Genomic DNA, 27,943 nt, shown 5'->3' with positions numbered 1-27,943 from the left:
GGTAAGTTTGCTTCCACTAGCGTAGCTAGGGGAAGGGGCGGTAGGGGCAGTCCACCCCGAGTGACACTTTTAATGGGGCACCACTTTTGGGTCTGCTGTAGGCAATAATTGTTTTTGTGGGGTCCAGGGGTGGAAAACGGAAGGGCCACCCCAGGCGGCATACACTCGAGCTATGCTAGTATTTGCTTCCCAGCCACATGGTTTCAGGTTTAGTCCCACTGCATGGCAACCTTGGGCAAGTGGCTTGTACTGAAGTCCTTAGTAGACCAATGCCTTGTGAGTGGATTTAGTAGAAGGAAACTGAAAGAAGCCCATCATGTATGTTTGTGTCTCCTTGTCTTGACATTGCATGATAGTACACGAGTGCTACTGTCTTACAAACAATGTCGTTCATTATCAACATTCTGCAAAATCATGTCTGGTCATGAGAAAATATTTCCTTGCTTGGAAACAGGTTAAGTTTGGCAACTAAGAGGGCATCTGGCTGTAGAAAATCTGCCTCAATAAACTCTTTCTAACCCATACAAGCATGGAAAAGTTAGTACTAAAATGATTTAAAGCAATAACATTGAATATATGTGTAATATATGTACAATGTACATGCAGCAGATACATATATATATATATATATATATATATATATATATATATATGTATGTATATATGCTGTTAGTGAACATGTGAATGCATGTGTATTGCTTCTCAAACACTTTTTTGTTGTTTTGTTTTTTTTAGGGAAGAGGGGAGGAATCGTTGAATTAAAAAAAAAACTCTTTTTCTTCTTTTATTTCCCTTATTTACATTTTGGTTTTGTCTTGTTTTAGTTTCAAATGGTGATTGATGAGAATATACCACTGCTTCGAACATTCCGTGCTGAACTAGCTAAACGTTCTTCAATGCTTGTTGATGAAGACATGCAAGGATTCTTTCAGCAACTTGATAAATTTGATAGTCTTGGCAGTATTCCTGCTAGCTACATGAGCTCTTCCTCCTCCTCTTCAACTACCATAGCATCCAATCAGCCTTCAGCAACATACACAAGTAGCACATTTGTCTCGACAACTAAAACCTCCATAAAACAAATGCACAGACCTAGTCGAGATGCTAAAGATACTCATTTATCAAATATTTCTGAAATGCCAGAACCTTCACCATTGAATGGTGATGTACATGTTGAAGGTGATGCAATGCAAATTTCTCAGATTCCTGTGAAAAATGTCCAAAACGTTATAAGCGTTGCCAAAACAAAACTTGAGACAACACATGGTAGTATTTTGGAGAGTTTAGTTGTAAACCCACAGAGCCAGATGAAAGTCAGTTTATATGAAGCATTCCAACAAGGTATAATTGACACGAGGTCTGCTACGTATGTTGATCCTCTAACAAAAGCCAAAATAAGTTTGTCAGAAGCAGTCTATAAAGGTTACTTAGATTCAACTTTATTCCAGCAACTGCACCAACCCTGTGGCCTTGTTGATCCTAATTCAAACCAACAGTACACACTAATAGATGCAGTCAAGTTAGGTCTTTTGGATCCACTAAAGTGCCAAGTATCAAACCCTTTGACTGGAGAAATGATTCCTGTAAAAGATGCATATGGACAAGGTTTAATTTCTCAAAAGCTACCAAGTTTGCTTGGTATTAGCCCCGACATCACTGTCAGTGAAATTACTCAATCACAAGCTCATTTTGGTCTTCAAAATTTCCCAGGAGCAGACAAAGCTCTCGGTTTGGCAGAAATTCTTCAGAAGGGTATGTTTGATGAACTGAAGAGCAAAGTGTGTGATCCAATTTCTGGTCAAGAAATGACAATACTTGAGGCAGTTGAGAAAGGTTATATAAATCCTTCGCTGAAGGAAATCCGTGCAGCGAGAGCAACTCCTCTGATTTCTTTGACTGAAGCTGTGTCCAAGGGAATCATTCACCCACAATCAGGACAGTTCCTGGAAACCAGCTCTGGGAAATGGATGAGCTTATCTGAAGCACAACGTAAACAATTACTTGTTCAACCTATGTCTTTATCAGATGTCGTTCAAAAAGGAAACCTCAATGAAGATGGTTTGATCTTTGAGGCTGTCAGTAACCAAGCTATTTCCTTTGCTAACGCTGTCAACCAGGGAATTATCAATACTGATTCTAAAAGTTTGATAATTACAAAGACTAATGACATATTTTCCATCAAAGATGCTCTTCAGAAAGGAATCTTAAATGACAAAGGGCAAGTTTTAATACCAGATGCTGAACACCCACTTTCTATACAAGAGGCTTTGAAGGAAGGTCATATTAAAATTGCCAATGAGTGTGTGTCATTCCCACCTAAGACTATTCTAGACAGTAACACTGGATCTTTGCTGTCTGTCTATGAAGCTCTAATGAACGGAGTTTTAACAACACAAGGTGAGTTTGTTGACTCACAAACTGGAAGAAAGCTTTCAATAATGAATGCTGCCAAACATGGTTTCCTTGATGAAGAAATAGCCTCGAATTTGACCAAGAAATTACTTGAAGATCCATCTGGCAGAAAACTGTCAGTGATTGAAGCCATAAACATTGGTATGATTGATATTCAGTCTGGAAATATTCAAGACAAATCTGGTAATATGGTACCCTTACAGAATGCAGTTACTGAAAATATTCTCTCACCAGAAAAGGCTCAGATGATTTTAGAATTAATAAGTCCATTAATTATTTCTACAACTGTTACAACTTGTGTGTCGTCTGATCAAGTAAAACCACCTGTCACTGCTATCACAATCTCTGAAGCAATTTCCAGAGGTCTTCTTGCAGAGCAAGCTGGCACATTTAAAGACCCTAATACAGGTGAAATTATGACTATTGAGGATGCCATCTACCGAAAATTACTTCGTTTGTCATCAGAGTGGCCTTCCAGTAATGTCCCCGGACAGTTTATCAAAAGCAGCATTGATGAATTAGATGAAACAATGGAGAGAACACCTAAGAAACAGAAAACTGCGATTTCTAGTGCAACAGAAAGTACGATACGAACTCCACAAGAATCTCTGAAATCTAATGATTCCATTGTGGAATCTGCTTTTATTAGTAAATCAGCTCAGAACTATACCTTCACTCAAATAGCTTTGACTAAACCTGTCAAAGCCGTCATCTCTGAAGTTCGTAACATGTCAATCAAATCTGTGGTGGACCCTAAATCTAAAAAAGTTATTGACGTAGATGAAGCCATCAATAAAGGTCTCATTGATTTAGGTTCAGGTTTATTTTCTGATCCCACAACAGGTGATAACATTCCTATAAATGAAGCAATCAGAAAAGGTTACATAGTTGCAGAATATACAGTGGAGCCACCTACAGTGGCTGAAGAACCCATTAAAGAAACTGTCGCTTTTTCAATAACTGGCGTCCTGCACCCTGTCACCAAAGGGAAATTATCTGTTAGCCAAGCAATACAATTAGGAATCCTTGATCAAGACAGAGGACAATATGTAGGAATTAAAGATAATAAAGAATGTCGAATCCCCATTAGTCAAGCAATTGAAGCAGGTCTTGTTATTGCTGAAGACTTAAGTACTGTGCCAAAGTCCATTAAACCAGATTGGATCCGGGAAACAAAGACATTCAACTTAAAGAGTGTGGTCCACCCAGTCACAAATGAAATTATGACTGTAGCAGAAGCAATTCACGAAGGAATCATTGATGAATCCCGTGGTCTTTATGTCAATCCTCTGACCTTGGAAAAAATCATGATTACTGAGGCAATTGAAAAGAAACTCATTGATGCTGAATTGTCATTTGTTACACCAAATGTTGAACGAGAAGGAAATCGGATCATAACAACAAAACAAACCACCATGACTGTCTCTGCTGTAGTGGACCCTAGAACTGGTAAGAAGATATCAGTAAATGAAGCTATCAAAGATGGTATATTAAATTATTCTAAAGGATTGTACATAAACCCATTAACAAAAGAAGAGATGTCTCTTGAAGATGCTATTCCAAAAGGATTACTATTTACTGAAGAAACAAGAGCTCCTGTTAACAATAGATCTGAAATAAGTAGTATCCATATAACTGAAGATGAAGAAGCCTTTGAAAGTACAATGGTTGAAGATGTGTCTTCACAAACTGTCACATTAAGTATTACTAGTGTTGTTGATCCACTCACCATGGATCTTGTCTCCTATGACAAAGCTGTTGAAAGGGGGGTGCTGAATCTACACGAAGGCCTCTATACAAATCCATCAACTGGAGAGAACATGTCCATCACAACAGCACTGGAAAAGGGTCTTATTCATGGAGAAGTCACTTCACAGCAAAGGGAAGAAGATATATTGAAAAGTTCCATCATGGCTGAGTCACCTGAATTTCCATTCAATAAAGTAACATCAGTTATTGATCCTAGAACTGGAGCAGAGGTGTCTTTATCAAAAGCTATAAAAGAAAACATAATTGATGTTGACAATGGAGTATTCTTTGATTCCCGTTCACATGAACGGTTGAGTCTTAATGATGCACTGAATCAAGGTTTTATAAAATTATCCAAAACAACTGACATCTCGCAACTAAACATCACTGAAGATGAGAACAAGTTTGAAGAAGATTTTGGGGAATCAAACACTGAAATCCTTTCTCCAAGGTCTCCAACAAAAGTGGATATGAAGTTAGAGAAATCAGAACTAACTACATCTAGTCCTTTTGAGAATGAGTCAATTGCTACAGAAGCTATTAACATTGAAGTCGATATAACAAAGAAGAGAGATGACAAATTTTCAACTCCATTTTCAGCAGAGAGACAACCTGAAGAACCTACACCTGGGTTCTCGTATGCTGAAGGAATCAAATTAGGGTTTATTGATCCACAAACTGGTTTAGTAAATCTCCCTTCATTGGAAAAACCAATCACTCTTTTGGAAGCTATTGATCAGAATGTGATAGATCCCAACAAAGTTGCTATCCTTGATGTTCAAGGAAAACAGACCCTTACACTGGAAGACTGCTTTAAAATGAATAAACTCGATCCTCAAACAGGTAAAGTAAATGATATTGAAACTCTTGAGTATTTACAAGGTCTTAGCAGTGCTCAAGATTTGAAACCAGTGAATATAATTGATGCTGTTTCTCTTGGAATGTTTAATCCTGAGACTAAACTATTTTCTGATAAACTAGGCCATACTTTCACCCTTGAAGAAGCCATCAGGGATAATATTATATCTACTGACTTTACAACAGTAAAAAATCTTTCAACTTCTGAGAGACTCCCTTTTGACTCAGCCTTAAAACGAGGATTAGTAGATAAGCGGACAGCAGAAGTAACAGACACTAAGCATTTATGTAAACTTCCTCTGACAAAGGCTATTGAAAATAAGATTGTTGAAAGCATGTACGATCCAGAAACTGGGGGATTATATGATCCGAAAACAAAACAAACTGTTCCAGTTAAATCAGTGATCACAGAAGATCTTCCAAGTGGGTCAAAGTTTGAAGTTTATGACAGTGAAAGAGGAGAAACTGTCCCCTTATCTGTTGCAATTCAAAGAAATCTTGTCAACAAACAGACAGGGGAGGTGATTGATTCTTCAAGCAATAAAACTTTAAGTGCCAAAGAAGCTGTGAAACTTGGTCTGCTAGCAACTGTAGGTGCACCAATTATAGGTACTGCTCTTGCTGGTAAAGCTATTTACGATGCTGTTAAGAATAAAATTAATGAAAAGTCTGCTAAAGATGCTCAAGAAAAGACATCTACCAGATCGCAATCTAAAAGTCAATTACCATCATCGGGCCCTGATCAACAATCTGATAGATCAAAGAGAGAGCAGATACCTTCATCAACATCTGAGATGCTACAGCGAGATCAGCCAACAACTGATGTGCCACAGAGAGGCCAGCCACCATCGACAGCTGATGTGCCACAGAGAAGTCAAACACCATCAGCAGGTGATGTACCACAGAGAGGCCAGCCACCGTCAACAACTGATGTGCTACAGAAAGGCCACCAACTACCATCAACAACCGATGTGCCTCAGAGAGGTCAAACACCATCGACAACTGATGTACTACAGAGAGGTCAAGCCCCACCAACAGCTGATGTCTCACAAAGAGGTCAAACACCATCAGCAGCTGATGTCCCACAGAGAAGTCAGCCACCGTTGACAACTGATGCATTACAGAGAGGTCAAGCCCCGCCAACAGCTGATGTCCCACTAAGAGATCAAATACCATCAGCAGCTGATGTCTCACAGAGAGGTCAGCCACCATCAACAGCTGATGCATTACGGAGAGGTCAAGCCCCACTAGCAGCTGATGTCCCACAAAGAGGTCAAATGCCATCAGCAGCTGATGTCCCACAGAGAGGTCAGCCACCATCGACAACTGATGAATTACAGAGAGCTCAAGCCCCACCAACAGCTGATGTCCCACAAAGAGGTCAAATGCCATCAGCAGCTGATGTCCCACAAAGAGGTCAAATACCATCAGCAACTGATGCATTACAGAGAGGTCAAGCCCCACCAACAGCTGATGTCCCACAAAGAGGTCAAATGCCATCAGCAGCTGATGTCCCACAAAGAGGTCAAATACCATCAGCAACTGATGCATTACAGAGAGGTCAAGCCCCACCAACAGCTGATGTCCCGCAAAGAGGTCAGATGCCATCAGCAGCTGATGTCCCACAGAGAGGTCAGCCACCATCGACAACTGATGCATTACAGAGAGGTCAAGCCCCACCAACAGCTGATGTCCCACAAAGAGGTCAGATTCCATCAGCAGCTGATGTCCCACAGAGAGGTCAGCCACCATCGGCAACTGATGCATTACAGAGAGGTCAAGCTCCACTAACAGCTGATATCTCACAAAGAGATCAAACACCATCAGCGGCTGATGTCTCACAGAGAGGTCAGCCACCATTGACAACTGATGCACTACATAGTGGTCAAGCCCTACCAACAGTTGATAGCCCACAAAGAGGTCAACTACCATCAACTGATATGCCACAGAGAGGACACCCACTGTCAACAACTGATGTACTACAGAGAGGTGTTCTACCAGAGAGTGATCAGTTACCTTCTACAACTGATGTGCCTGACAGAGGTCAGCCACCTGTTTCTGCAACTGACATATTACAGAAAAGTCAACAACCATCTTCACCGAAAGTACCACAAAGTTTCCAGTCACCTTCTGCTACAAATGATATGCAACAGAAAGATAAATACCCTGATTATTCTAAAGAAATAATAGGAACAGATAAACCAACTTCTCAAGGGGATTCTTATGATAAACCAACTTCTCAAGGGGATTCTTATGATAAACCAACTACAACAATAATATATGCTAAACCTGATGACCAGATAAGACCCACCCACCCTGCCGGACAAGGAGTGAGTGTAAGTCAGTCAGTCTTTATGAGTAGCACATCAACTGTTAGTAGTGAAACTATTAGCATATCATCTCTCCCAGCTTCAAGTAATCAAATCCAACCTGTTGACAGGGATTCATCCCAAGTAATTTCTTATCCAAATGTGGTTCTCAAAGATGGTTCAAATGTTAGCATTGATTGGGAAAATGGTTTGGTATTTGATTCTTCAAGCAGGAAACAGATGACTGTTGCTGAAGCTGTACAGAAAGGTCTGCTCAATAGTGATTTGATAGAAAATCTGGCTGAGCAGCGTACTCCCCAACAAATTCCATTTTCCAAGAACATCAACATTAACTGGCAGTCTGGCAGAATAACCGATATCAAAACTAATCAACCACTAACAATAACTGAAGCTTTACATAAAGGACTTCTTGATATAGCAACTGCACAGAAATTAGCTGTAATTTCTGGGGAAAAATTGCCCACTGACATCATCGCTAGTGCCTTACAATCGAAAAAGACCAAACGATCTGAGCCAGAACTTCTGACAACTAATACTAAGGAATTCCACCAGACAGTTAATGTGAGAGAAAGTTGTACCATATCTCAGTCTGGAACACATGTGAAGCAATCAGCTTCCTTCACAACCAGGTTACCAATGACCTTAAATGATGCTGTTCATGGTAGCCATTTCATAAATGAATTGGGTAAAATTATCAACCCAATGAATGGTCAACCAATGTCCATTCGGGAGGCTGTTGACCATGGAGTGATCGACTGTGATAGATCTGTTATAATTGATCCCAAAAGTGGTACTGTTTTATCTGTGAGGTTGGCAATGCATGGAAAAGTTCTTAATCCTGACACAGGTGAACTTATCCATACTGTGACTGGTGAGCGGATACCTTTGCATGAAGCTCTTCTGGAGGGTTTGATTCCTGATGAGATATTATCTACAGGAATGGACATAAAAGATTCTGCAGAATCAAGCAAAGAATTCTCTGAAAATCTATTTAATGAGCAAAAATATACTTTAGATGAGGCCATAAATCTTGGTTTGGTTAACGAACAGGATGGGACTTTTACTCACCCAACAACCAAAGATACAATGACACTTTCTACTGCTGTTCAATATGGATTTATTGGTTCTGATAAGGACAGTGTGGTGGAGCCAAAAGAGCTTCATAAATATGAAAAGGTAACGAAAGACAGTGTTTCTAATGTCTCAATGAAAACTTATCCAATGACTACTCCAGAATCAACACTTGTCCATCAGCCAATGGCATTGTCAACTGGGGAACAGTTCAAAGAGCAAGGCCCAGCTGACATCACCCCTGAAGCTGTTGTAAAAAGGCAGAAGGGCACTAAAAACACTGATGAGTTGGCCAAGAGACTTTCTTTTGCAGAAGCTCTTAACCAAGGTTTTATTGATTTAGCTGAAAATAAATACACAGATCCTAAGACCGGATCTCGGATGGCAATTTTAGATGCTATCAGAGAACAACTTATTGACCCTAGCGCTGATGTTGAAACCTCACCAGAACCTTCCTCCAAAATGAGCCTAATTACAGCCATTGATGCTGGTCTGTTTGATCCTAACACTGGGAAGTTCACAGACTCCATGTCAGGACAAACTATGACTCTACAAGAAGCAGTTGATCGAGGTTTCATCAACGACCAGACTGCTATCTATGACTTAAAGAGTGAGAAAATGTTAACTCTCCAAGATGGTTGGAAAGAAGGAAAGATTGATAAAACCAGTGGTAAATTCATTGAGGGAAATAAAGCATTTGACTTGAAGGATGCTGCCAAAGTTGGACTTATTGCTGTGGCTGGTATTGCTGGGGCTCCAGTTATTGCTGGGAAAATGCTTTTTGATAAAGGAAAGGAATTAATAGGAAAATCTACCAGCAAAACAAAATCTCCTGCTATTCCAGTTACGGTTGAAGCAACGAAGGGCAGTATTGTTGAACCTAATGTGGTTGAAGTTGTCAAAATTAAACAAGTGTCACCTGTCTCTGAAGATGCAATGACATTGATGGAGGCAATATCAAGTGGGTTCTTGAATTCTAACACAGGAATGTACAAAATACCTTTCTCAGGAAATTCCATCACACTTAAAGAAGCTATTGACTCTGGTTATATTTTCCCAACATCAGGGTCTATAAATATTGCTGGTCGTACCTACACATTACAAGAAGCATTTGACCAAAATTTAATCGATGCTACTGGACATTTTGTTGATCCCAGTAACAAAACCAAAAAGACATTGCATGATTTAATTAATAATGGTGATTTACAAGAAACACCGGTAGATAATCGTGCATCAAGTAAAATAACAATCAAGATGATTGATAAATTGTCTATTGTTGAAGTACTTGATCCTTCAACTGGTAATTATATTGATCTAAAGACGGCGATTGACAAGGATATTGTTAATGTTGAAAATGGAAGTTACCACAATCCTGTCACTGGACAAACTTTCTCTCTGGTCAATGCCCTTAGTTCTGGCTTTGTCCATGGCAACACACTTGACAATCTTGTATCAAGAGAGGAGAAATCCAAAGAGGGCTACACTGCTGCAGTTTCATTCTCTGAGCAGAAAGATGTCCATGTTTCTTCTGTGTTAGACCCAAATACAGGAGAAAAGATGCCGCTTACTGAAGCAGTAAAGAAGAACATATTAAATATACAAAAAGAAACATTCACAAACCAAAAGACGGGTGAGCGCATGAGCATAAATGAAGCTCTCAGTAAAGGCTACATCTCTACAGAAGAAACAGATGATCAGTTTTCTAGCTCTCAACCAAGGGATCCTAAGAAAGATGTGACCGTCACAAAAAGACAATCAATTACAATAAGTCATGTGACTGACCCTGTCACACAAACAGTTCTTCCTATCAGTGATGCTGTAGAGAAAGGTTTGGTTGATGTTTCTGATGGTGTTCTTTTAAACAAATCCACTGGAGAACATATGGCATTGGCTGAAGCATACAAAAAGGGTTTGGTGAAAGGCTCAGCAGAGGGTTCTCCTGCTGATTTGACATACCCTGGCTCTGAAAAAACATTGAAAATTCAATCTGTTTATGACCCTAAACTGAAAGACTTTTTGTCCATTGAAGATGCTAGTAAAAAGGACCTTATATGTTTGGAAAGTGGTACTTATACTGATGAAAATGGAGTGAAGATTTCTCTATCTGAAGCAGTAAAGAAGGGCTATTGTAAAAGTGAACAAGATACCACTGATGTTCTGCCTCCTATTAAATTTATTGTTGATCCTCAAACTGGACGTCAACTAACTGTAACAGAAGCTATAGGACAAAACATTGTTGATAAAAACTTAAGCAGTTACAGAGACAAAACCACTGGTGATATATATCCAATGTCAGAAGCTATTAAGAAAGATTTGGTAATGACTGTCGAACCAGCAGGAAATTTTGTGGTTAGACCTGAAAAACAAGAATCTATCCAAATCACAGATGTTGTGGATACTCGTTCTGGTAAAACTTTGCCCCTTGATAAAGCTGTGAAAGCTGGACTGTTTGACCCTCAGAGGGGAGAAATGATCGATCAAATTACTGGAGAACGTCTGCCAATCCAGCAGGCTGTGACAAAAGGCTTAGTGAAAGTTACTCCAGTCTCACCAGATGTTCCAACTGCAAAATCTTTGAGTTCTTCAACCATTGTAAAAGACGTTAAAACTGGCAAAAACTTAACTTCAGAAGAAGCCATAAATGCTGGTATTTTAGATCCAAAGAATAATCTGTTCAAGAATACAGCTACAGGAGAAACCATGCACTTATCCGAAGCTATTGAGAAAAACTTAGTTGCAGATATGAAGAAACCTAAGAAATGTGACATTCAAAAAGGTACAGCTCGCCATGTAAATGTGACTGCTGTTCTGAACACCACTACAGGAGAAGAACTTACACTAGAAGAAGCCGTTTCACAGAAAATTATTGACAGAGATGGGAAAACCTATTTGGACTCAAATTCTGGTACTGTTCTCAGTATCGAGGACGCTATGAAAGAAGGTTTCGTTTCTGGCTCTGTTCAGTCTGTGGTTACCACAAAGACCACAGTATCATCTCAGAAACCTGGAGTAACATATAACGTTATTGGAGCTGTTGATCCTGAGAAGCAAGAAATGATAAGTACAGCTGATGCGTTTGAAAAGGGGATCTTAGACCCAGCTGGAAATTATGTTGACATTAAAACTAACAGCACCTTATCAATTACAGAAGCAATTCAAAAGGGATTTGTGAAAGCTGAAATTACTGAAGGTTCAGTTAAAAGAGCAAAACCTGGATTAAAATTAAAAGACGCTTTGATTAAAGGTCTCGTGGATCGAAAAACTGGTAAATTTATTGATCCGGGTTCCAACAGTTGCTATTCTGTTGATGAAGCTGTTTTATTAGGAACCTTATTGAATGACCAAGATGAACCTTTCCATTTCCCTGATAATTCCCGGTCACCAAAAGCATGTTCTTTCCAAGAGGCTATAAAAATAGGCCAAATAAACGTAAAAACGGGCTTATTCACACGACCTGATAGCAAAACTGAATGTGATCTTCAGACTGCTGTTGATGAAGGCTATCTCTCTCCAAAACTACCGAGAGCCAAGAAGTCCCCAGTTGAATCAGTTGTGCTGCTGAAAAGCTCTGAACTTCCAGCCGATACAAAAACTGGTTCAAGCATAACTTTTAAACAAGCTCTTAATGATGGCCTCTTAGATGTGAACTGCCAACGATACCGGGATTCTGATAAAGGTTTAGATATGACCATTGAGGATGCTGTGAAAAGGGGTATTTTAAGTGATCTGACTACTGGAGATCCCATTACTTTTAATGATGCCTTTAAATCTGGACTGATTGATTCCTCATCTGGAACTTTCCGAAACCCTGTCACCAATGTTACTTTGTCATTGGACGAAGCTTTCCAATGTGGATTTTTGGTACCTACTAGTTCTTCTCCATCTGCTAGCAATGGAAATATTCCTCCCAATGACGACAAACCTATTTCTTTGAGCAAAGCTTTGCAAGACGGTTATTTAGATGAGACAACAGGAAATTACACGGATCCTACAAGCCATGTAACTCTCTCTCTAGACAAAGCCCTTCAGCTAGGTTATATTGCCGCTAAAACAGACATTCCTGGTGAAGCAAAGCAAAAGGAACCATTCCGAAAAGGTCAATACATGACTGTCACAGAAGGTTCACCTTTTAGTCCTGATCAAAGTGCTTATTATTCAAATGGAGAATTAATTTCAAAAAGTGCTACCGAAATCCAAACGATAGCCACTAGTTCCACCTATATGGCAGTTCCTGGTTTCTACATTGATTCCAGCGGCAATGTTGTGAACAGCACCACAGGAGATTCGATTCCTCTCAAGGAAGCAGTAGCTGCTGGGCTCGTAACATCAGAAGCTGTTGAAGGAAGTAGTTTTCTTCAGGTAATTGGAGAGAAACCACTGCCAACTTTAGAAATTGAATCTTCAGAAACGGTAAGTACTCCTATTTCTATGATGCAACTCCTTTTAATTTTGTCTTTTTTTAAAGTAATTTGTGTTGGATTTCACTTAGACTTCATTACAGTTTAACAACTTTAATGTTTCATCATCCTTGTGAAATTCATCATCATCATCATCTTCATATTTACTCTCATTATCATTGCCATCATCATCACCATCATCAATAACATTACTATCGTTATTTCTACTTTCATCATCACCATCATCATGAGAAGGTAAGGTGTTACATTTAGTGACTCATTGGTCATTAGTTTATAAATGGTTTTGATATTTAACTTTAATTAATTAAGTCTTCATTTTTAATTACATCTTGCTATTGTTATCATCAGTGATGGTCAAGGAAGGAACTTTAGAACGCCACAGCAAACGTCCTGTAGTATTTAGTAACAGTGTTTTATGTCGAAGCCCATCCAGGGTCGAATTTACCATTCATCCCTCCAAGGTCCATAAAATTTGCATATTCTTATTTTATATACTTCTATCAGAACTGACTCAATCAGCTACTCTGTTTCCTATTTAGCAATGTAATGAATTATTATTTAGTCCTGAGTGGCCACCACTGTAGAATTGAGACAACCTCCCATTTCACTCTATTTGTTTAGTCCCATGTAAAAGAAAGGAACAAAGATGGCGTGCACTTGTCAAGCTGTAGCAAAGATTGTCAGTGTAGGGAAAGAACTTTAAATAGAAGCTGATACAGGGTCCAAAAGACCCTAAATCTGCTTTAGATAACCTCTCTGGTGTTGGTGCCATGATGATATGCACCCAATACATTCTGTGAAGTGATTTGGGATGGGGTGGGGGAACACTTGGCATATATAGCATATTGATTTCAAATTTTGGCACAAGGCCAGCAATTTTAGGGGAGTGAGTAAGTCGATTACATAAACCCTAGTGGTGTGTTTACATCCCCATAACTTAATGGTTCATCAAAAGAGTACCAGGCTAAAAATGAAAAACATAAGTACTAGGGTTGAATCGTTTGACTAAGAATTCTTCAATACCCCAGCATGGCCACAGTCTAATGACTGAAACAAGTAAACGATAGTTACACACACACACACATTCAATGGACTCTGTTTATTGGAAGTATTTCTGACCCATTTAAAGTAATTTGTTGTCAGAGTTTATGGGATTATTTTAAAATTTGAAACAAACTGTTTGTAATTATTAGCTTAATTGTTATTTTAATTAGCATTTTTTTTTTTCTGAAATATAGACTCTTCCCTCTGCTGTTAGTGAAATATTTGCATATGAAAAACATTTTTTCACCAGTCTATTTTAAATAGTTATTTCTTGGATTTTGTCACAGCAACAGTTAACAATAAGCTACTGTGTACTTTGACTTGGCACCAGCTAATTCTAACCTCACAACTTTTTTTGTTTTTTTTGTGTGTGTGTGGCCATTTTGAAACGTATCATTTCTGTCTGTAAAATGTCTTGAGAAGCTTCATAAAAGAAAACCTTTCTAATGAAGACACACGTTTCTTATTAATGGCTTTTCTGAGTTGGACATACCACTTGGAAATTGTACATTTGAATTTGTTTAGCAAAAACAAACAGCAATAATTATGATAATTAAAGATGCAGCTGTCAAAATTATGGTCAGATCTATTTTCACCTGGTGCTGTTATGAGATAACTCGATTTTGTCAGGTAGGTAACGGCTTAGCCACCTTGTTGCAGTTATTAGTGAACTCATTGATATTTCATTTATGTATTCTAACAGTTTTATATTTCATTGAAACTTGTTACCATTGTGATTTTAATCTTGTTCTGTTCACCCTAAGAAAGAAAACGTCTTCTGTCATTTCTTATTGACACATTTCATAATTTGCATATTTGCTTTTGTTTTCACATACATCACTCTTCAAATTTTTAAAATTTAACTAGTGTCATTTTAATATTATAGTGTGATTTTTTTTTTTTCCTTTCTGCCGAGGTCACCTTTGCCTTTCATCCCTTTGGAGTCGATATAATACCAGTTGAGTACTGAGGTCAATTTTATTGACCTTAGAGTCTCTCCCCGAAATTTTGCCTTGTTCCAAATTTTGAAATCAGTATTATAAATAAATGCAAGGCAGAAAACTGGTAGAATTGTTAACACGCTAGAAAATTCTTCCAGCTCTTTATGTTCCAAGTTCAAATGCCACCAAGGTTGGTTTTGCCTTTCATCCATTTAGGGTCAATAAAATAAATTACAATTGATCACTGGAATCAACGTAACTGACTTCTCTTTCCCTTCAAGAAATTGCTGGCATTGTGCCAAAATTAGAAAGAATAATATAAACTTGTCTCTTAGCATTGAATATATACACACATTTTCCTGGACCTGTAAACTTCAGTTTTATTATTTGGTTAACAAAGGTGATGAGTTGGTAACATCATTGGAGTGTCAGATAAAAACATTGCTTTGCAGCATTCATTCTGTTTACATTCTGAGTTCAAATCCTGCTGAGGTCAACTTCAGAGTTGATTAGATAAAGTACCGGTCATTTCCTGGATGAATGTCATCAATTAACCCCACTCCCTTCGCAGTTACTGGCATGGTACCTAAATTAGAAATGGTTATTTGTTTAACTAATTGCAACAGTCTTTTTTTATAATGTCCTGTTTTAGGATATTAATTCTTTATTAAATTATTTTAAACTAGTCTAGGTGCAGGCCTGCCTGTGTGATAAGAAGTTTCCACCTTGAGTTGGTGTCTTCTGTTATAGCCCAATCAAAGCTTTTTGTGGGTTTGGCAGGTGGAAACCGAAAGAAGCCTGTCATATTTGTATGTGTTATTGTCTCCTTTCCTTGACATCATGTGATTGTGAAAAGCAAGTGTCACCATCATGCAAGTGGTATCCTTCATTTCCAATTTTTCAAGACATGTCAGGTTATGGGGAAATATTACCTTACTTAGAAACAGGTGAGGGTTGGCAACAGAAAGGACATCTGGCCATGGAAAATCTTCCTCAACAAATTCCATATGACACATTTGAGCATGGAAAACTCTGGATGTTGAAATGATGATAGTGAGTCTAATAGTAACCAGACTTTATAAGATGCTGCTTCATCTGCATCTGTTTTCAGTGTATGAGCAGGTTTACTGCAATCGCAGATCAAAACTTTGTACTGTGAACTGGAGTCAAGCTGATTGGCTCACCCAACCCTCACATGGGAAGATTTGTGCTGATGTTAGAAAATTAATACTTCATACTTGTGAAGATATCCAATGTTGAACACAGATGATTTTCAATATTAAAATAGCTCCAAAAGCTGTGAGTTGGCAGAATTGTTAGCCTGCCAGGCAAAATGCTTTGTGGTATTTTGTCATCTTTATGTTCTGAGTTCAAATTCTGCCAGGGTCAGTTTTGCCTTTCATCCTTTTGGTGGGGGTCAATAAATAAGTACCAGTTGAGCACTGGGGTTGATACAATCAACTTATCCCCTCCCCTGAAATTACTGACCTTGTGCCAAAAATTGAAACCAATATGAAAATAGGTCAGATGTTTGTCATATTTAATTTTCCTGTGTTCATTTGGGAAGATGTGTGGTGAGGTTATGCCTTGTCTTGTATACATTTGTAAAAATGGAAGAATAGTACTTTATTTTTGTATTTTTTAATGTTTTCACTGGTGCGTGAGTTGACCTATCATTGTTAGTGCATTTTTAAAAGCTAGATGGAGAGTAATGATTAATTTCATGTTTTTTAAAGAGTGGTGGGTATAAGGCAAGGTAATACCTCATTCCATGTGCTTTTTATAAGTGCTGCTAATGATGATGATGAAAGTTCATATCATGTACTTCTTGTAGGATAGTAGGGTGGGGGAAGCATAATACTTCATTCCGTGTACTAAAAAGTGCTGGGGTGGATTTCATTCCATGTTCATTAACTCTGAGTTTCTCTTTCATGTTGTTTATGAATTTAAAAAATTTATTATCCTTTTGGAGAGCATCATTTTCATTGTTTCTTCCTTATTTTTTTTTTTTTTGATCCTATATTAAGATATTTTGACTTACCATCACCATAAAAAACAATTCTAAGACTATATTAACAAAACAAAGTACAAAATTCATCTGTACATATTTGTATTATATATTTATTGATTTATTTGCCTCTGTTTTTATTTAATTTAGAGTAGGTATGGATTTAATGACTCTTTGTTGAGATATAGATTCTAATTTTCAGGGTAAGAATATGCCTCCCAATCCAAAAGGTCAAGGTCTTTGTGAGAAATCTTCAACAGTTGTGACAAAAGAACAAAGTTTGCCAGGTTTTCACCATTCCATTCCAAATGGCTTTCATAGTTCCAATTCCTCCACTACAGATAGCAGTGAGGATATTGATGAGCATCCATATAGCTTTTCCCAATCAAATCTGAACGATCAATATATTACATCCCCTCCCATTGTATCTGGTGATTGTCCGTATGTGTCCAATCTCGACTGCTATTGCAAGAACTTTATTAAAGGATTCTGGGATCCTCTTAGTTGTAAATTTGCTCACCCATCTAATATGGAATTACTCAACCTTCACCAAAGTTTAGAATCTGGTTTACTCTATGGACCTAGTGTGACTCTTCATTTGAATCCTTCAACTTCGATTAGTTTAGAGCAAGCTATTTTATCAGGACAGGTTCACATCGATAATGGAAACTTAATCGTTAGCAACAGTAATTTGCAATATTCTCTGGCATCAGCTTTCAAAGAAAGAATTATTTGTTTGGAACACCCTGAAATAAAGGAATCAGAATTTTTCCAGTTTCGTAATAAAATTGGTCCTGGTTTATTTGACCTTATCAAGACAGGATCTGTTACAGCAGCAACCAGAATGTTAGATGTGAAAAACCAAGAATTTATTAATCTAGCCACTGCTAACGACAGACATCTGTTTGATATTCAGACTGGGCAGATTCAGAATTCTTCATTGAAAAAATGGCTGGACTGGAATGAAGCACTGCATAAAGGTTTCATAGTTGACAAAATTGAAACTTCTATTGCTGATCTGGTACATGAAGGAAATTTTGATAGTTCCAATTATTTGTTTAAGGAAACCACTACAGGAAAATGGTATACTCTGGATGAGATGATAAGTTTTCAATATTTGAGCCTATATTCTGAAGAAGTTGTAAATACAAAATCCAATCAAATCGTTTCAATAAGAGAAGCTTTTTGTGAAAATATTCTCCATTCAAATACTGTTGGCTGTTTTTATCTTGATCTGAATAAGAATAGGCAACTAACTATCACTGAAGCTGTAAACAAAGAATTCTTAATCTCCCGTAAGCTTAAAATTTTGCTTCATGAACAACCCCGACATCATGAACAACTCCAACACAATCCATCTGATGTAATTTTGAATTCAAATTTTACAACTGATAATATTCAGCTTAACTCTGATAAAATTACTACATCGCCATCTCTCCGAAGACGATCTTCAATGCCAACTCTTTCTTCCAAAAGAAGAACATCAGTCTCCACTCTGAGAAGAGAAAGTCTGTCTTTATGTACCCCTCTCTTAGCAGAAAATGCTAACGATTCAGTGACTTTAGATGAGGCTATCCTTACTGGCCTGTACAACCCATTAAAAAATACTGTGACTTACCCATCAAATGAATCTGTTCCTTTATCAACTGCTATAGATGATGGATTTATAAGAATGGAATCTCTCGTTAGAGACCCTGTAAGTTGGGATGTGATGATTCTTAGCGAAGCCATTTCCAAACGGCTTATTGATGTTGATTCTGGTAAAATGATGGATGCTCAAAGTCAAGCTATTGCTTTGAACTTTGCTCTTGAGAAAGGGTTGATTGTGAGATGCCGTTCGCCATTAAAATTATCTCTCACTGAAATGTTTGATGAACTTTTCAATGAAGATACTAATCTGTTTCTAAATCCAAATACTAATGAAGAAATTTCATTTTCTGATGCAATCAATATTGGATTGATTGATACTGATCTGGTACGAGTGCGGAATGATGCTGGTGAAGCTTGTAGCTTCAGTTCTGCTCTAGAAAATAACTTGTTTAATGCTGAAAGGTCAGAGTTATCCTATCGAGGGACTGAATACTCTTTGATTGAGGCCATAGATAAAGGATTGATTCTTGATATTTCCTCACAGCCTGGCCTTACACTTCAGGAAGCTTTTGAAGAAGGAATTTATGATCCTTGTAAAAAGAGATTTGTTGATCCCTTTTCCTCACTCCCAAGTTCGTTTATGAATGCTTTAGAATTTGGACTTCTAGACAAAAATTCTATCACTGTTCGAGATGTAAATTCTCAAACTCTTTTAACTGTGAGTGGTGGAATTCTACAGGGGATTATAAGTGCTTCTGATGGTTCCTACATTACACCTTCAAAATGTTACCCTCTAGAAGAAGCAATACGCAAAGGTTTAATTCTTCAAGATAAAGGTACATCAGAAACTACTCCTATAGAAGCTGTTAAACTTGGTATCTATAATCCAGAATCCTGTAAATTTATGAATCCAAAATCAGGAAAGATTGAAAATTTGCAGGAAGCTGTGAGCAGTGGATTACTAATGATTGATCAAATTACAATTAAACATGAAGATCATTTTCTGACTATTGACGAAGCTGTTCAAAAGGGAATTTTAAATGTTGAAGATGTTAAGATTAAGTCTAATGGTAAAGATCTTGATTTAAAAGAAGCTGTTGATGCTGGCATCATCAGACTTGCCACAGGCCAATCTGCAGTTGGTCTTGTCACTGCTATTCAATCTGGCTTTTTTGATCAGGATTTAAAGAATGTTATTGATCCAATATCAGGAAAACAAATTGATATTCAAGATGCTATAGATATTGGGTTGATAGATTCAAAGCTAACATTAGTGAAAAAATCCAACAACGAATCTTTTTCACCACTAAACCAAGCCATTGATCAAGGCTGGTTTGACAGTGTAAAAGGGACTCTTTGTAATTCTGAGGGATCTTGTGTTGATCTTTCTACAGCCCTCAGTAATAATCTTATATCGGATATCTCAAATAACATTAGTCTGAATGAGGCTATTGAGCTGGGATTCTACCAGGAGGACACTAATTCAGTTTACAACATCTATACACAAGCTTTCATTCCATTGAAGGAAGCAGTGGAGTCTCATGTCTTATCCGATAAGGATCGTTTTATGTTCCCTGATCACCCCAGCCCACTATCCATTCTGCAAGCCATAGAGGCAAATGTTTTAGACTCTTCTGGTAAATTTATTTCTCAAAATAGAAGCTATACACTTGCTGAAGGGCTAAAAACTCAGAAAATCTTACCTTGCAATAATTTGAATGGTAAACAAATGATAGATATACCCCAACTTCATCAAAATAGTGAAATGGGATTTTTGAAAGAGCCATTGGTATGGGATGTTCATTTAAAATGTTACATTCCTTTTAAAACTGCTGTTAAAAAAAGAATTTTAAATCCTGAAAACTTTACTTTATCCATTCCTGGAAACCAGCATCTTTCTTATAAAGAAGCTTTAGAAGTTTGTTATATCATTGATGCAGAGAAACCTAAACTCAGTTTAAAAGCAGCCTATGAATATGGAGTATTTGATTCTCAGAGACAGATGTTTTGGGATCCTAGAATAGATGATTACAAGAATTTAACTGATTCTTTATCAAGTAATCTAATTGATGGACAGACATCTTTGATTAAACATCCAGAAAATGGGTCTGTATTCACTCTGTATGAAGCTTTAGAAAAGGGAGTGATTAGTAGTAAGACAATGTCACTGCTAAATAAATCTAAAAAGACAAGAATTTCTTTGGAAAAAGCTGTTAAATCCGGGTCTATATTTACCATTCCTGACCAACAAATTGACTTGGGAAAAGCAGTAAACATGAAACTTTTTGATTCCAATTCTAGTTGCATGTTGAACACTTCGACAGGAAAAAGGCAGACATTAAAGGAAGCTATTGATTCAGGTTTTATAAATATAAACCATACATTTGTTTCAGCAGACAACAAACAACCTTTGTTATTGTCAAGCATTATTGAGGACAACATGTTTGATCTAACAACAGGATGTCTTACTCAATCTGGCATCAATTTAACTTTACAAGATGCTGTGTTGAAAGGAATTATATTTGATCATTTAAAACCTTCAGAATTAAATAATGAATTGGAAAAGACAAAAGATGTATTTCCTGATGTAAGTTCAAAAGGAATGGCACTTGACAATGTGCACAGTGTGATGCCAAATAATTTCCCAAATGGTCTAGAAACTTCACAAGTTGCACCTCAAATATTCTTTCCAATATCAAATGGTGTTTCGTCAAACTTTGTTCATACCATACAAGATACACCTACTATCGAACAAAACCCATCATTGGACAACAGCTCTCTACATTCTCCAGAAACTTTGCAAAGTAAACTTTCTAATGTGCCAACTCCATTGTTGAATGATAATTTACCAAAAGGTAAAGAATCGTTGCAAGATGCAAGTGCTATGTCAAAGAATCCAAAATCTATGACATTTGCTGAATCACAACTTAAACCAGAAAACATTTCCAAAGGAAATGCAGTTAATAATGCAGAAGTGACGCCATTAAAAAGTATTTCAAACTCCCAGCAGGCCTTGCTGAATCCTACTTTCACAGTTGATGTAAACCATCCAGATTTAGAGAAATCTTCATCTAATGTACAAGAATTGCTTCAAAATCCACATTCCGAAGGAGTTGCAGTAAATGAAGCCAATTTTATTGCACTTCCTAAGAATCCTGTTGGCAGTCAAGAAACTTTGCAGGACGCTATGTCTAAAAGAACAGTACTTGACCAGTCATCACAGCAAGTCACAGTTCCCAGAAGAACTGGATCAAATGAAGAAGCATCTCCAAGACTACCTGATAGTTTACCAAGAAACCCAGAAAATCAACAGGCTAAACTTTCTGAAGGAATACAACTTAATAAGGATTTACTTGATACTTACCAAAAAGATCAAGAAATGATCCAAATCTCAAATTCTGTTCCAAATATTTCTGATAAAGCAGACTTTACAGCATTTCCTAATATTGCTCCAAAGAATCAAAAGCAAACACAAGATTCAGCTTGTAAAGAAACAGGAGGTATAACAACACTCGATAGTTCATTAGAGATGCAGGAATCTTTTGATACTGTGGCTTCCAAAAACACTGTATTTAATGAGGTACCATATACATCACTGTCTGTTAATACACTAAAGAATCAGCCAACGCTGCAAGACTCAACCGCCTTAAGAACTGTTTCTGATAAGGTAGAATGTATAGGAATGTCTGATAGTTCTCCTAGAGATGAGCAAACTTTACAGAATACAACTGCTATAAAAACTGTATCTGAGAATGTAGAAAGTGCAGATGTGTCGGATAGCATATTAACAGATCATGAAACCATCCAAGACACGACTCCAACAAGGATTTTATATGATATAGAAGAATACACAGAAGGGGCTGATACTTGCATTAGAACTCAAGAATTCTTTACAGTTTTTAAAGAAGTTATAGTCAAAGACTCTCTGTCTAAAATGCAACCTCTCAAGTACCTAAAAGAACCAGAAATTTGGCAGGATGAACTTCAAAGAAATGTATTTAATAAGGGTGAGTCTACAACACTACCTTGTGGTTCTTCAAAGAATCAAGAAAATTTGCCATGTACAACATCAATAGGAACTGATTCTGATAAAACTGATTCTGTGTCCTTGTCTGATGATATCTTGAGAGGTCAGAGAACTGAGAAAGAAACCATTTCTAATGAAATTTTATTGTACAGTAAAGGTTCTGTTGAACCAGATAATAAAGTAGTTGTGACTGATGATATGAAAATGCTTCCTGATGAAAGGGCAAATTCTAAAAGTACATTAATTCTGCAGGAAATGAAGCCAGAATTGTGCAGTTTGTCTTTAATTAAAAATTCTTCAGCACCTGATGAAAAAATCATGCTGACTAAAGTACCAAAATTCATACCCCAGAATATTTCAGTTAGCAGTGATGTTTCCAATATCCAAGCGTCTGCCACAGAGCAACCATTACAAAGTCCAATATTACTCTATAACCCAGAACTCTCTCAACTGATGCTGCCATTGAATTTGAAGTGTTCTAACCCTGAAACAACTTTGAATGATTATCTTGACAAAGGTTTGTATGAACCTGAGACAGGGTTTTTAATAGACCCCAATACTGGCAACTCTATGACAATACTGAATGCTTTGAAATTAGAACTTTTAAATCCTTTAGCTGATGAAATTGTGTGTCCTCAGACTCTAGAAACTATGAACATCCTTGTTGCCAATTCGATTGGCCTTTTATCATTGGAGAAAGGTAAATTTAAACACCCTGTGTCTAATGAAATTATGAACCTTTATGACGCCAAAAAGAAGGGGTGGATTTCAAAGGAGGATAAAGGGTTAAAGGCTCAAAATGCTGATCTTAGCCATTCTATAAATTCAGATATGTCGGCAAGTGATAAAACTAACAACACGTATTCTGATTTGAATAATTCTGAGATAGAAAATATGAAACTAGAAGAAGCTTTTGCTTCTGGAATGCTAAGTCGATCAAATTCTCAAGTTATTGACCCTGATACTGTGCAATCAATTACTCTAAGAAGAGCTGCTAGTTTAGGTCTTATTGATATCAAAACTGGTATATTTAAAAACCCACAGACAGGGCAGTGCATGAGTTTGGCTGAAGCCCTTCACCAAGGTTTCATCATTAGTCCAAGTGGACTGACCCTATACAGTGCTGTTGATCAGGCTCTTTATGATAAAAAGCTTGGGCTTTTCTGTGACCCTTGCTCTGGAAAACACAATGATCTCGCTACTGTTATTGGAAATGGTTTGATCACAGCTAGTTGTATGGAAATTCGAGACCTCAATCAGGATTCAATCATAAATCTTAAAGAAGCTATCAATCGAGGTATAATCGATCCTCATAAGGGAACTTATATTACTCCAGGAGATCACAAAAAGCTGGACTTCATTGAAGCAATAGCTGCAGGATTAATAGTTAGCAACAGCACACGAGAAGGATTAAAAGATTCTAATAATGCAGACTACACAGAAACAACCTCGGCAGAAACGGAGCCAATTCTTTCAGTTGATTCAAACCAAACTTTGGTAACACCTGAAAATGCTGCTAAACCCTATATGGAAAGCAACCTGCCACAGAAACCTCTTGAAATGGTTTCTGGCTCAGATAATAAGGATAAACAACTTCCTCTGATTGGTTTGCCTTCACATGCAGACAAGAATACAGTGGAATCATTTGAAACTACAGTACCTTCCAAACAAACTTCAGATATTCTGCATACAGAAGAATTTGCTGAAAATCCAGAATTTAAGAAACCAATAAATGATGCTACAACAGAAGCAATACAATTGTCTCTTCCTGATGGTCTGCCTCAAAGTGGATTGTCTTCCTCTCTGTCACCGGTGTCATCTAACAGATTAGAAACTGTTGTTCCATCTGATGTTCAGTCCTCTCCTGATTTCTCAGCAGATAAAACTAACCAAATATCATTTACTGACAAACTCCACCCTCAACCAACTGAACCTATACAACTAACAGATTCTAAGCAAATTAGCAGCAATAAGGAACCTAACCTTCTTGCAAATAAGACAGAAAACAATGTATTCCTGAGAGAGAAAAAAGATGTCAAACCACGACCAAATTCTTGGAATCAGTTTTGGCAACAGTCTAGCTGTAAGGTATGGTTCTCCTTGGAATGGACTTATTGAAGGCTTTCATGATGTGGTTTTTGCTTCATGTTTCTGAACTAACCTACTGAAAAATTCCTGTACTAACATTATGTACAGGTGCAATGGGCCTGGTTTGTGAAGCAAGAGCAGTTAGTTGAATTCCGGCAACAGTCTCTCAATGGCCATTTTGTTTAACTTGCCCTCAACACAGTTGTCTGAATACTGTTTTACTAATGCTTTGAAAGCATCGATATTATAGTTTACTGACTTAATTTTTACTGATTGCTGCTTAGATTTCCTTTACCAGATTTGTTCTAATGTTTCTCAAACTTTCTATATGTATACATATATGATTTTTTTTTTTTTTTTTTTTGTAATCTCTGTCTCTGTCTGTCTACCTCTAGCATGTTGATTCATTATATTCCCATCGTTGGTGGATATCTGTGTTAATATATGTGCTTTGAGTGGAAGTTTTTAAAAGCATGTCTACATCTTGCTCATATCAAAATGTCAAGTCTTGCATATTAAACACTTCAGTACCATTCATATCTTGCAACTATACTATTAGTGAATATGGACAAGTATTTTCTTTTTCTTTTTTTTCTCTTTTTTTAAAAAAGATTTCATAAAACAATTTGGGGGAATAATGATTATTAGTTCGTTAGCTTTCAGTTTAGATTAAGTGATTGGATGTTTATTTATTCATAGTTCATGTAAAACAGATATCTCATATCATTTCCAATCTTCTCATGTTTTTTTCACAAATACTTATTCCATTTACTGTTGTGTCTGGGGAGTGTCAAATCCAAAAACAAAATATTATTCCATTTAATCGTTCCATAATTTTTCAATCAGCATTCTTTACAATTGAGGAGTTCTTACATTGTGATTTTTTTTTTTTACAAACATAAATTACTTTATTCATTTAACCATTCTTTAAATCAGAAACAAATGATGGGGAAGGGAAAAACTCAAGAGAAAAATATCCTCATTTTTGTTACATTTCTTTCATTTCCTTTTTTTTTTTAAATTACCAATTCCACAGAATTATTTGTCTTTGTGTTATTATCCTTTACATACAAATATATTTCAAAGAATTTCTTTTTTTCTTCTTCTTTCTCTTCTCATTTCAAAAGATAGCCTTAGAAAATTTGCAAACCTGAAAGATTTGCTTTTTCTTTCTTTATTTATTTATGATTTTTCTTTCCAATAAATGAACTAAAAATCAGTATTTTTATTTTTGATATGAACTCGATGCAGTTTTCTTTCCATTTTCATTATTCTTTGCATGTGTTTCTGTGCGCGCGATATTCTAAAAGCCTAAGTGTCTTTTATTTTAATTTCATCTTAAACTACTCTCTCTTTACCCTTTTCTTTGTCTTTATTCCTTTTTCCCCACCATTTAATACATCTTAGCCCAAATGTGTGTGTGTGTTTTTTTGGTCTTTTTTTTTGCCATCATTAAAACAGCTGATTTTTGTGTTGGTAACAAATTTCGATGTGACTTATATTGAAACATCCTGTAACATCTTGAACCAATATGAAGAAGCTACAAGATGTAAAACCCTCTTCCAACAACTTTTTCTATATCTCTCACTCATTTTTATTTCCTATTTAACAATGAAAGCTTTGTTTTACAAGTTATTGTGGAGGAACTGGATATCCAATTATAAACAAAAAAACATTTAATAACCCTTTGTTAGGTTGGTGCTGATTTTTGTTTGTTTTCTCTTAATTTAATTTTTCATAAATAATTACCTTGCTTTGGTATGCTTTCATTTTCAATTAATATTTGTTGTTTTTTTTTGTTTTTTAACCTATAGAAACATTTTTACTTCAATTTGCTGCGACATAGGTGTAACACTTAGCATTAGCCCCCACCCCACTCCTCCCTTGCATGCATACAATTAGAAATAGACACAGCATGGACATAAATTATATAGTTTCTTATGTGAGCATTTCAAATATGCTTTTATTTTACCATTCTCATATTTAATCATTTTTGCAGAAATTCTATTCAGTTTTTTATTGTTGTTATTTTTTCCCCTAATTATGTTTGAAATCACTTAAAAAAGAATTAAATTTATTTTGAACATATTTCTAGCCTCACTTTCCAAATAATTTGTTTCTGAATATGAATTTTCTTTTTAAAGAAACAAAAGACACTGACTGTCTTATGGTTTTAAGATTAAAAAAGTGTGGTGAGTTGACAGGAAGAGGACATGAGATCTCTTCACAGTATATTCAGCTTTCACCTCTCTACAGTCTAGTTTCAATACCTGTCTGGGTTACTTTCATCTTTCTTCAGTCCAGGGTTAATAATACACACCTGTAATATACTAGGTAACAAGCACTCTGTCAGTTACAACAATGAAAGTTCTAGTTGATCCAGTCAACAGAACAGCCTGCTTGTGAATTAACGTGTAAGTGGCTGAACATTCCACAGACATGTGTGCCCTTAGCATAGTTCTCAGAGAGATTTAGTATGACGCACAATGTGACATAGCTGGCTCCTTGAATTACAGGCATAACTCAGTTTTGCCAACTGTTTAATGACATAAGGTGCCTTGCTCAATGACACAAGGTGTCACCAAGAATCAAACTCTCAACCTTATGACTGTGAGCTGAATGCCCTAACCACTAAGCGACACACCTTCACAATATACTAAGTGTACCAATTGAGTCAATTCTATTCCTTCCCTGCAAAACTGGTCTTCTATTTGTGCAAAATGTAAGCAATGTTTGCTATAAAAATGAATTTTGCTTCACATCCCACCACATGTAGTTGATGTGCTTGCTGGTGCACACTGTGCCTTTCTGTTGAATGCTGATATAAATATAAATGTACAAACTTTAGTCTGTTTCTAGACATAGACTGCAACCTGATTCAGTCTTTGTTCCTGAGTGTTTATTACTAAATTTGAAAACAAGGCAGCAAACTTGCAGAATCCTAAGCAGACCAGACAAAATGCTTGGTGGAATTTCTTCTGGCTCTTTATGAAAGTTTGCCAAAGTTGACTTTGGCTTTCATCCTTGCATCCTTAGTCAATAAATTAAGTGCCAGTTCAGCACCAATTATTAGATGTGAAAATAAATTATCAGATTGTGTCATGATAATGTAAGAACAGAAATGTTATGAAGAAAATTTATCATCTTTGAGATTGGTGTGTGGTGTTTAACTGATGTATCCAAAAATCATTAGAGTCAAAATTATATGAGTCCTTAAAATGCAAAGTGTTTTGAAGAGAATATTTGGATTTGAATTTGTGTTTTAATCTTTAGATCATGATCAGTTTGGTGGACTAAAGACCTCAATTAGAAATATTTAGTGAGATACCAAGAGTTTCTCTCTGATGTACTCGAGATGAGCTCCTGATATGCCACCATGTTATTAATTTTGCTTCAAGACTTTTTTG

The 27,943-nt window shown here is 36.8% G+C and overlaps 1 protein-coding gene across 7 annotated transcripts in view; it reads left to right on the top strand.

Annotated features, from left to right (window-relative positions):
- Positions 1-27,943, top strand: part of LOC106880784 (uncharacterized) — a 274,817-nt gene that overhangs the window by 161,306 nt on the left and 85,568 nt on the right. For 4 of the 7 annotated variants that reach the window (XM_089358464.1, XM_089358463.1, XM_089358462.1 and 1 more), the window contains 2 exons: positions 825-12,830; positions 17,034-24,536. In XM_089358464.1, coding sequence (XP_089214590.1) covers positions 825-12,830; positions 17,034-24,536 — 19,509 coding nt within the window. The remainder of the gene's footprint in view (positions 1-824; positions 12,831-17,033; positions 24,537-27,943) is intronic. The other 3 variants (XM_089358466.1, XM_089358465.1, XM_089358467.1) reach the window with 1 other exon arrangement.

Source organism: Octopus bimaculoides, chromosome 10 (genome assembly GCF_046866305.1).
Source record: "Octopus bimaculoides isolate indiv1 chromosome 10, ASM4686630v1, whole genome shotgun sequence".
NCBI classification, from domain to species: domain Eukaryota; kingdom Metazoa; phylum Mollusca; class Cephalopoda; order Octopoda; family Octopodidae; genus Octopus; species Octopus bimaculoides.
This window is presented reverse-complemented; position numbering and strand designations above follow the sequence as displayed.